Genomic DNA, 12,134 nt, shown 5'->3' with positions numbered 1-12,134 from the left:
TGGAACACATGATATTTGGAATGCATGCAGCAAAGTATTCCATGTATTTCAGTGTTAGTCCTCAGTAAAACAAATTGATAAAATTGTATAATATAAAGATAATTCATATTAATATCTTACCAAATACTCTCTTCATGAGTATTATTTTTTTTATGTTGGCATTCCCTATAACTCGTATTTAGAACTTTCAATTTAGGAATCTTTCTTAAAATATGATTTTATACTTTTGTATTTATGATAACTGCAAAAGCACTGCAGGCATGTTTACGAAGCTATCTAAGAACTAAGAAATGCATTAAGATATACCTACAACATTTCTTAAAACTAAGTGGGGTTTTCGAAAGTATCGTAACTTAAGAAAGTTCTTAAGAATGATTTTAAAGTTAAGACAGCTTTTGACATATCTTAAATCTATCTTAAGCAAAAATGGTCGCATTACGGTCACACGACATTTTTTAAAAATGCTAATTTTAGCGATTTTTTATTTTTATTTTAACGAGAGTAATCAGACACACCTAGAAAACACATAATAATGCAAAATTCACCATTTGGAAACCAAGCGCCCATGGTTGTTGCTTGCTCGACGAAATCGTCGTATCAGACATGACAGAGAATATAGAGATATTGATAACACTTTTGACTACCTTGATGATGAAGCTATAATTAAAAGGTGTAGGCTTTCAAGATTCTTAATCCATGATTTATTTGAACAATTTCAAAATGAATTCAAACGTCCTTCTATGAGGAGGCCCTCAGAAAGCATGCAATATCATGTGTATTTCTGGTCATAACCCCCCCCCCCCCCCCTTCCTGATGTTAAATTACGCTTGTCTGCATGCATATACTTTCCAAGAATACCCATGGTTATAGATTTCTTATGGCACTCAGTGCCTCATGCAGATGCACCACATACATAGTAAGATGTAACATGTTACAAGTAACAGTAACAGATTAAAACAATTGAATCTCACTTAAACCTGCGAGAGGGAAAGAGAGAGTTCACATGTTTCTATAACATGTATAATGTTTTTTTTTTCGGTGACCTAGCTCTGACATACGTATAGATACCGCCTCCTACAGGTTTGCATGCTTCCCTTCGATTTTCCGCTGCCTTCTATTGCCTACAATGCTTTTTCTTTAAAGAATTTGTAGAAAAGTTGGAAAATTTTGAAAATAAAATGACTTTGTGTTTCTCCACCTCATCAAGCAGTATTTTGATTTGATTTTTAATCTGAGAAAATTTAGGGCTTCTCTTTCAACTCATCTGCTGTGTGTTTTCTCGTCGAACCAGAAATTGTCAATGAATAAGGGTTCCACCGAGCAAATTGGCGCTTTTCATCTTCAAGAATTCTGATATTCAATTGTACTCTATTTGAACTTTATTTTTCAGAATATCGTCAAAATAAGATGATTATTTTAAGAATTTAAAGTATCTATATTTACAGATTTTCTTATTGTCGAAATAAGATGATTATTTTAATAATATACAGTATTTATATTTAAAGATTTTCTAAAAAAATCATTTCTAATTTTTTTTACTCTTTTAAATATTTTCATTACGATGACATAATGACATAACGTGTAGCATTATATAGCAAAAATGACAACTCTCTGATTCCTGACAATGGTGTAAAACTTTGCGTATTTCTATGTCATAATGATTTAAGACGTCTTAGTTTAGGATAATCATAAAATAGCTTTGAAAAACAGCTTACGATAATCTTACGATGATCTTAAAATTTTCCTAAGATATGTTTTATGAAATTTCTTTATGAACAATCTTAGGAAATTTTCGTAAACATGCCTGCTGGTTTGTATTGTTTTATGGACTTTTGATCTTGAATACTGTTCATTATCTCCATTTTTTTACATACCAAAATAGGAATGGAGCAAACACTCATATAATATAACTAAGGTTGTTATTTTCAGGATCTTTTATAAAAGTTCGTTTGTATCAACTTTCCACGAAAAGTACACCCGTAAGTTTATCTTTTATATCGATATGTTAGTTCATATATCTACTACAGAAATAAAAGACTAGACTGACGATCTGCACTTAGGAATTTACCGACAGATACTCATAAAATGATTTAAAAACTTGAATTCACAATCAAAAAAACAAAATTGAATAAATTCTGACGATTCGAAATTTAGTAAGTAATGATTGAATGTTTACAAAGTTATGAACATTGTCTTTTGTACTAGGACAACCCTCGTAATGTAAATACCTTTCTGACACGACTTTCAAATGACAGTAAATAGTGAAAATTCAAAAATGTTTGCATTACTTTACGTGTTTTGTCCATTCACTAAATACACAAGCATCCTTTTGTTTCAATTTCTTTCGATATACTTTAAATGTTGAATTTCTAAATTTGATTTAAAAATCTGAGATTTATCTGTAATTTGATTTATATGTATTTAATATAAAAAATAAAATTTTTTATTTTTTTCATGATAAATTTATTCATTTACTTTCATGCATGGTATTTTTAAAATTAAAGTCAAGGAAAATTGTGTTAAAATATATATAAATCTAAATATGAACATTCAAATTAACAACTTTTGTCTAATAATATAATTTGATAGATAACTACAAAAGGTAGAAAATAATTCACAGCGCTCAAAGGCAATTTATTACATATCATTGAAGGCAATGGAGTAACATGATGTAACAGACAGTTATTTTAAAACACTTCAAAAACTGACTAATAATCCTGCGATCTCGATCAGGAAACCATAACTATAATAACAACGTTAACACAGAATGTTCATTTAAAAAAAAAAAGGATTGTTAGAATATTGCGTTAAAATTTATTAACATTCTTTTTTTTCCCTATTAACCGATTTCACATTTTCTACTCGATTACCATCGATCAGAAAGAGTAACTGATTAACAGGTTACTAATTGCGATAAATTCTATCTCTAACTGTTTAAAAGAGTTCTTCTGGTTTCATCAAAAACTTGTTACGAATATACATTTATTATACATTACATCCAATTAGTTTAAATGTAAATTTTGTTCCTGTGTATTCTATTTGTCTCAATTCCAAAAAAATATCATCATGACAACGATATTGACTTCTAAGTTTTTTGATGCCGCTTTTACAGTCCTTTCTAGTACTGGACATAACGTCCACCATCCACGACTATATCTCCTCCATTGATGTACGATGCTTTATCAGAGACCAGGAAAGCGACCACCGTGGATACGTCTTCCTGCTCACCGACTCGACCAGAGGGATTCTCTTTTGCATACGTATCAAGAAACTGGAACACATGATATTTGGAATGCATGCAGTAAAGTATTTCATGTATTTCAGTGTTAGTCCTCAGTAAAACAAATTAATAAAATTGTATAATATAAAGATAATTCATATTAATATCTTACCAAATACTTTCTTCATCATGAGGAATGTGTATTAATTTTTTTAATGTTGTAATTCCCTATAACTCGTATTTAGAACTTTTAAATTAATGAATCTTTCTTAAAATATGATTTTATACTTTTGTATTTATGATAACTGCAAAAGCACTGATCTGTAAACTGTTTATATGGAAGCATCCTCAGGTAGTGTAGATTTATTCAATCATGTCATTTATTTTATTTTCTTTACAGTAACATATTTTAAATTAGGTTTATTGTATCCGGAATGATATGAATGGTAGGATGAAAGAAGGCACTGCTAGAATAAAAAGGAAAATGAATTCTGTTTGCCCGATTATGACAATGGAGGTCGTGCCTGGTCGACAAAGGATGCTTTCTCCTGTATGGCACTCGATCCAACCTTTCATATTTTAGCTGTCCGTGTTTCCTCTGCTCCCAATCTGTACCGTTTCAATTAACTTTTGATTCTCATTACTGTTTCTAATCTCCATATTTTTTCCCGTATTTTAATTACGTTTAAAGTAATAAATCCACTTAATAAAAACATTTTAAAATTAAATATTTTGAGATACATGATTCGTCACATTATATAACCTTATTGTACGATTCTTCATCTCCCAAACCAGGAAAGTTATCACGTCTGTGAAAATTGCTTCGAATTAGTCCAGGCCTGTTAAAGAACAAAAACTGAATAGACAGAGCAAATAAATTCTTAAGAAATACATAGTTCAATTTGTTTGGTACCTCATTTCACATAAACGTTGTTTCAAATTTTCACAATGGAATATTTTTTTGTTTTTTTCATTTGTTTAAACATACCTTACTGTGTTTGCTCGCACTCCAAAGGGCGCTAACTCTGAAACAGGAGAGTAAAAGTGTCATGTCTGCTTTAATATTGTTATGTAATTCAACTGCTTTGTATTGAATTTAGCGAGTGCAATAACTTGTTTACTAATACATAAGATTAACATAGTCAAATTTGTGGATTGATTTCATGGATAAGTATGAATAATTTCAAGCACTTTTGCTCTGCTTGATACCATAACATCACACTTTAAAAACCGTAACGACTCCAAAGGTGAATAGACGAGTTAATTCATACCCAGTGCTAATCCTCTAGTAAAGGCATCCATGGCTGCTTTGGACATGGAATAAGAACAATATCCAGGCACCTAAATGTATGGAAAAGAGGTCTTCAGAAATAAATGTTTTCTTTATTATAAATATCTATGATTTGTCCATTAAAAAAGGTTTTATTCGGTGACTTTAAGAATACCTTCAATGCGCAAGTAGACAGTATACTTGATATATTGATGATGCAACCTGAAAAGAATGAAAAAAAATACAATGTCTTTCAACAACGATACATAACGCATGGTGTGACATGTTAAGTTTTCATAAATTTTGACAAGTACATTTTCTTACTCTTTAACCAATGAAAAATCAAACAGTCACTATCACAACGTCAATATACTAGTAAACAAAAACATAAGACCCAAGGGTCCACATCGCTCACAAGAGCACTGAGACTAGGAAATAGGCAAAAACAGTTCAGTATTAAAATAAACTTAAATGCATATGTGGTCCCGACGTACCTCTAACGAGGAAAGGGGTATGATTTGCACGAAGTTAAATATACACTAACTAAATAAGGATGCTTACAAATTTATTTTTTTCTAAATGTGACTTTTTTCCCTTAAAATCTTAACGTTCATTTTGGCCACATCCTACTCCTGGGAGCATGCTTTGAACAAACTTGAATCTACACTACCTGAGGGTGCTTCCATATAGATGTGACCCACCATAGCTTTGCTATTCGTGAGAAGAAGATTGTTAAAGATTTCATTATATATTCCTATGTAATGTAAAACTTTGTGGCCCCGACCTACCCCTGGGGGTCATGCTTTGGACCAGTTTGAATCTACACTATCTGACAATGATTACACATCAATTTTATCCTTCCTGTTCCATTGATTCTTGATAAAAAGGTGCTTTGCTTCAAAATTTGTATTTTGAATGGACTTTTGAGCTTGAATACCGTTCGGTATCTCCATATATTTCATGACCACTATACACACCTTTCGTTGCCTTGAGATATGGTATCAACAGCTGTGTGAGAAAATACGCTGACTTGATGTTGACGTTCATGGTTTCGTCAAAGTTCTCCTCTGATTCCGTTGAAAATGGCATATGCTTCCCCGTACCAGCATTATTTACCTTGTATAAATAAATGTTATCACAAAGTCTGATACATATGTTTCGTATTTGGATATTTTGCTTGAAATTTTAAAATACGTTAATAGTAATCTAACAATCAAGCTTTTTTGATAAACTTGATGACTTGAACTCTTCAATTTTGACTGAATACATACATAATTGTTGTTAAGTTCATTATTTAAACACTGAATTGTCCACAGATTTTCTTCTGTCAATTCCGATCATGACAAGGAGCAAACGACGAGTCAAAGCGGCAGAAGATTCTATACCTTCCATGATCCCACCCCTGAGATGTTATACCTTCATCACCTGCATACGGAGTTTATGTATCTCGGTTAATTTTATACGCAAGAGCATGCTCTACGTATGAACAATTTCTAAAACGAGGTAAATTATTGACAAACAAGTTGATGAAACAAGAATATCAGCAGTCTCGTTGAAAGTCATCATTTCGTAAGTTCTATGGTCGATACAATGAACTTCATTGAGTCAAGTGCTGACTGACCTTTTTCATATTAATTGTTAGTCCATTATTTATACATTGAATTGACGACGGATTTTTCCGTTATTTCCCGATCAATGCAAGGAGCACACGGTGGGTGTGACGGGTCGGCAGGGGATGCTCACTCTTCCATGGCATCTGATCCCACCTCTGATATTTTGGAGGTCCGTGTTTGCTCTGCTCCTGTTTTGCATATTTAATGGACTTTTGATCTTGAATAATATACAATTATGGACTTCAATGTAGATCTATATGTGGTTATAAGGACTCATGGCAATTGATATTGACCGAAGACACAGAAAGTGATAGCGACCGAGCCTGCGAGGTTCACTGAAGTCCATAATAGTTATATTATATAATCACTCAAAGTTATTGCACTGACACAGTCCTAACTGAACGGACTTCGCTGTCATTACGTCAGAATGGTTAAATTCGCGCTTCTTATATTATGACGTCACGTACTACGTTACTTTAGTGCAACCGAACGGCGTGTCGTGTGATATCATTTTCCGCGGACGCGCTTTCGCATCGATATCTCAAAAGGAGGAATATCACGTGACGTACTTTCAGCCAATGAAAACTACGAAAATATCATCTTATATAATATTGTTTGTTATCTCCATATGTTTCATGTTAAGGATGTCCATGTTTGTATATTGTATAGTGTATATTGTTAAATTGACTTTTAAGCTTAAATACTGTTCATGATCTCCATAAATTTAAATTAAATAATTATGTCTTTTAACTTCAAAGAAAATGAAAAAAAATCGTACTCATTGTCGGGGCATCCTTTACATATTGAATTGTCTGTAGATTTTCCGTTAATCAGATGCTGAAAAAAGCTCAAGGCGGAAGTGACTGATCGACAAGAGATACTTTCCCCTCCATGACACCTAACTCATCTTCTATTGGTTTTATACATATCTGTTAATAAGGTTAACAGGGGCCATATGGAAAAAGCATAAAATTTATTGCATAAACTTCTTGAGATATCGCCAGGAAATGAAAGGTACACACACTCTCAGAATGTATGAATTTACGACTTGAAGTTTGTAAATTTCAGCTTAAAATAGATAGGTTCCTTTTTAGGCCAAATGGTATTTATTATTACAGAAGCTCAAAGGCTTCTCAATATATTGTTTGGAAACGAAAATGTTTCAGACAAACGGATATACAAACGGACGGGCGGACCGAAATTAATATTTCCCCATTTTGTGAAAGCGGGGCACACCAATTGATTCGATCTCCAAAACACTGCATTTTTGGTTCTTATCGTCTATTGTCAAATAACATACAAAATGTGTATGTATGCAGCAGTTTTTCAGATCTATTTAATTTTGAGTTACAACGCAGTGATTGTTTTAAACATTCATATTGTTACAGTCTAAGAAATATTTAATAAATTACTTACAAGAACATCCAGTCTTCCAAAATGTCCAATTGTTTGTTCAACGAGCGACTTTCTAAAATCTCTCGAAGTTAAGTCACCCACGCAGAGGAGAACCTTTGTGAAATAGATACGTAGAACATTAAAACGGAATTTAATTTCAACCTTTTGGTATAATGGGCGAGTTTTATTTCGCCTTTCATGGTAAAGCACAAGCAGTAAAATATAACATCGCTAAGAATTCCCTAGAAAACATTAACATTGAAATTCCAGCTGTCTCGCTAAGAGGTACACTGTGAGTCAAGTAGCTTATATTGTAATGTCGACGTCTCGCAATGGATTGCACCAGAAGGCACAGTGCAATAACGCCACTTACCAATTTAGGTGTGAAGCACACACTAATTTTAGAATGCTTGTTAACAATTGTCACTGAAACACTTTTAATAAGTTTGGCATATACGAGGGTCATTCAAAAAATACGAGGACAATGTTCCCTCATCGTCATATTATTATTACAAGATTTAAGATCAACACATTTTAAACTAAATTTATTTTGTCGAAGGGTGAAGTTTCATTCCATTTGAATAAATAGAACTCATCTCAGCCAATTTTTAAAGCAACATGTTTTGTAACCACGGAGCACGGTTAACCAACATTGTAACGCCAAAAACAAGGTCAAGAAAGTTTTTAAAAATCACTACATATGCTTTTTAATTGTATATATGTACACGGTTTGTAGCGTCTTCTCCATCATAAAAACGTAACACTTGATACCTAGTTTGCTAACAATTGTGCAAAAAGCTTTAACTATATTATCAGTATTTTTCATTTTTAGTTCACCTGAGCCGAAGGCTTAAGTGAGCTTTTCTGATCGTCCGTCTGTCCGTCTGTCTGTCTGTCCGTAAACTTTTCACATTTTTGACTTCTTCTCAAGAACCGCTGGGCCAATTTCGACCACACTTGCCACAAAGTTACCTTGAGTGAAGGGGATTCAAGTTTGTTCAAATAAAGGGCCACGCCCTCATTCAAGGGGAGATAATTGAGAATTAGTGAAAATTTGGTGGTATCTTTTAAAAATCTTCTCAAGAACCACTGTGCCAGGAAAGATGAAACTTATGGGGAAACGTCCTCAGGTAGTGTAGATTTAAATTTGTTCAAATCGTGTCCCCCGGGGGTAGGGCGGGGCCACAATGGCCGACCAAAGTTTTATATAGAAATATATCGGAAAATTCTTTAAAAATCTTCTTCTCAAGAACAGCAAAGCTATAATTGCTCATATTTATATGGAAATATTTACATTTGCAAATGTTTTCCTTTATATAACACTACTGAAAGCAAGCGTATTTAAAACTGTATAAATACAGGTACAGGGTCAAGAGGTCATAGATGTGCGTATGGATAAACGTTCGACGTAGTTTCTCAGTGACGTCATAAAGGGTCGACGCGCGTTCAGTGGATTACATACATGCCGTTGGGTTTGAAAAATACTGCATTTCACACGTTAAGAGTCACAATCAGGCAAATTTAAAGTATGAATAAGACACAAATGTAAATATAAGTAATAAGGTATCATTTTTTGAGTTTTATTGGGATGTAAAACGGGTTGGCACATGATCAAATCTTCCATAAAGCCCTTCGGGCTTTATGTGATTTGATCACGTGACCAACCTGTTTTACATCCCAATAAAACTAAAAAAACGATACCTTATTTCTTAAGCATCCCCAGGTAGTGTAGATTCAAGTTTGTTCAAATCGTGAACTCCGGGGGTAGGGCGGGGCCACAATGGGCGACCAAAGTTTTATATAGAAATATATAGGAAAAATCTTTAAAAATCTTCTTCTTAAGAACAGCAAAGCCATAATAGCTCATATTTATATGAAAGCATCCCCAGGTAGTGTAAATTCAAGTTTGTTCAAATCGTGACCACCGGGGGTAGGGCGAGGCCACAATGGCTGACCAAAGTTTTATATAGAAATATATAGGAAAATTCTTTAAAAATCTTCTTCTCAAGAACAGCAAAGCTATAATTGCTCATATTTATATGGAAGCATCCCCAGGTAGTGTAAATTCAAGTTTGTTTAAATCATGACCCCCGGGGGTATGGCGGGGCCACAATGGCTGACCAAAATTTTATATAGAAATATATAGGAAAATTCTTTAAAAATCTTCTTCTCAAGAACAGCAGAGCCACAATTGCTCATATTTATGCGGAAGCATCCTCAGGTAGTGTAGATTCAAGTTTGTTCAAATCATGTCCCCCGGGGGTAGGGCGGGGCCACAATGGCTGGCCAAAGTTTTATTTAGAAATGTACAGGAAAACTCTTTAAAAATCTACTTCTCAAGAATAGCAAAGCCATAATTGCTCATATTTATATGGATGCATCCTCAGGTAGTTTAGATTCAAGTTTGTACAAATCATGACCCCCGGGGGTAGGGCCGGGCCACAATGGCTGACCGAAAGTTTTATATAAAATATATAGGAAAATTCTTTAAAAATCTTCTTCTCAAGAACAGCAGAGCCATAATTGCTCATATTTATGCGGAAGCATCCCCAGGTAGTGTAGATTCAAGTTTGTTCAAATCGTGTCCCCCGGGGGTAGGGCGGGGCCACAATGGCTGACCAAAGTTTTATTTAGAAATGTATAGGAAAACTCTTTAAAAATCTACTTCTCAAGAATAGCAAAGCCATAATTGCTCATATTTATATGGATGCATCCTCAGGTAGTTTAGATTCAAGTTTGTACAAATCATGACCCCCGGGGGTAGGGCGGGGCCACAATGGCTGACCGAAATTTTATATAGAAATATATAGGAAAATTCTTTAAAAATCTTCTTCTCAAGAACAGCAGAGCCATAATTGCTCATATTTATGCGGAAGCATCCCCAGGTAGTGTAGATTCAAGTTTGTTCAAATCATGTCCCCCGGGGGTAGGGCGGGGCCACAATGGCTGACCAAAGTTTTATTTAGAAATGTATAGGAAAACTCTTTAAAAATCTACTTCTCAAGAATAGCAAAGCCATAATTGCTCATATTTATATGGATGCATCCTCAGGTAGTTTAGATTCAAGTTTGTACAAATCATGACCCCCGGGGGTAGGGCGGGGCCAAACTTTAGGATTTAATCTTTTCAATAGTAAACCACTTACTACTTTTTCCTAGCCACAATGCTCGGGTGAGCGATGTGGCCGATGGGCCTCTTGTTTTTTTTACCGGTAACTCTATGAATTCCGCAACATTGAAGCGCACTTCACTTTTAAAGACGTTTCATACTCTTTTAACAAGATTTTTAAAACTATAACCTGTTTATCTGCAGACCATCAATCGTCCGATTTAAACTTGCTACCACTCAAAAAATGTATTTTCCATTTTATACAAATACACTGCTTATTTTTCATATATTTCCTGGTTTTAACAGAATTTTTAAAGATTTATACAGAAGTTTCCCCGAATGCAACGCAAAATTTTATTGCTACTCGCTGTTCCGTGACGTCCTCCATCGTAAATGGAACGATATATTACATTACCTGATAGCATCTTAAGTAATACAGCAAGACTAAATTTATTTCGTTTCAGCTCCATTTATTAGAGGTATGGCTATAGATACTTTGAAATGAAAATTAGTAAATAACTCAGTTTTGACGTTGCTCCGTGACCCCATTTTTGCTGTTCTAAATCTTGGCGAATTTTTTTTTAATATGAAGATATATTCCAATTTTTTTACTAAAATTATTCGAATTTATAGTTAAAATATGTGTACCAAATTTGGATATTATATAACGTTAAATAAAAAAGTTAGGACAAAAGTCTAGGAACTTTTTGAATGATCCTCGTATTAGCAAAATATCTGATTTTTTGAAAGTATTCTACGAATAGATTTAAAAAAGATTCAATCAAACTTTCTTTCATGTAAACTTTAGCGTAATAACATGAAAGAATTCATGTTGTTTTGCCTTGGTTTTTGCATTTAATGTGCATGTGAATCTAAGTAGGAAAAAAAACCCATAAATTATATTCATTAAAAAAATTATTCTAACTCATTGGTGAGAATCTTATGAATATTCAGTAACTAACTTTGTCAGGGGATAAACCCTCCTTCACACATTTATCCTTCACCGCCTCTAGATTGACATTATTTCTTCCTGTCAAGGACAACCTTGCTCCGGTCTTGGCGAGATGGACAGCAATGCCTTTCCCAATACCGGAGCTGGAACCTGCAGCACGTTAACATTAGGATAAATGCACCACCGTCATAAGAAGTATTCTAATATTTCATACATTGATTTCTGTCTTAGTTTTGCTCACCTGTGATGAGAAATACCCTATCCTTATGTTCATCCATGGATCAGCTATCATCAAGTGTCCTGAACAATGAAATGCATTACCTCTTATAAGGTAGAATATTTACACACCCCTACTATTTTTATCGTGATTTAAATTCTAGACACGTGGTTTAGGTTGATCAATCAAAGGTTATGGGGTAGAACTGGTTCTATATTATATAAATATTGCATGTAGTTGAGCGTAAAATTGAAAATTCTCACCCCTCGAAAACCATTGTCAACCGAGGCGCAGCCAAGGTTGACAATGGTTTTCGAGGGGTGACAATTTTCAATGTTACACTCAGCTACATGCAATAT

The 12,134-nt window shown here is 33.9% G+C and overlaps 1 protein-coding gene across 1 annotated transcript; it reads right to left on the bottom strand.

Annotated features, from left to right (window-relative positions):
- Nucleotides 1–2,497: 2,497 nt before the first annotated feature.
- LOC134248795 (3-oxoacyl-[acyl-carrier-protein] reductase FabG-like) lies at nt 2,498–11,921 on the bottom strand. Its single transcript, XM_062731176.1, has 9 exons — nt 11,800–11,921; nt 11,569–11,708; nt 7,520–7,612; nt 5,468–5,606; nt 4,666–4,712; nt 4,492–4,561; nt 4,209–4,245; nt 3,984–4,059; nt 2,498–3,271 (listed from the first exon to the last, which is right to left on the bottom strand). Exons 1-9 carry the CDS (start codon nt 11,834–11,836, stop codon nt 3,119–3,121), a joined length of 792 nt encoding a protein of 263 aa, XP_062587160.1. The 5' UTR covers nt 11,837–11,921; the 3' UTR covers nt 2,498–3,118.
- Between the last annotated feature and the right edge of the window lie 213 nt (nt 11,922–12,134).

The sequence above is a fragment of the Saccostrea cucullata genome, unplaced genomic scaffold (genome assembly GCF_032062105.1).
Source record: "Saccostrea cucullata isolate Sc308-1 unplaced genomic scaffold, CSIRO_AGI_Scuc_v1 ctg4330, whole genome shotgun sequence".
Lineage (NCBI taxonomy): Eukaryota > Metazoa > Mollusca > Bivalvia > Ostreida > Ostreidae > Saccostrea > Saccostrea cuccullata.
The sequence above is the reverse complement of the archived record's forward strand: the minus strand, read 5'-3'. Positions and strand labels throughout refer to the sequence as shown.

Coding starts and splice junctions, on each gene's coding strand:
- LOC134248795 (XM_062731176.1), bottom strand. CDS start 11,836: ATGGATGAACATAAGGATAGGGTATTTCTCATCACAG. Junction 7,613..11,568: donor AGGGTTTATCCCCTGACAAA/GTTAGTTACTGA, acceptor TATTTCACAAAG/GTTCTCCTCTGCGTGGGTGA. Junction 4,562..4,665: donor TGTCTACTTGCGCATTGAAG/GTATTCTTAAAG, acceptor CCATACATTTAG/GTGCCTGGATATTGTTCTTA.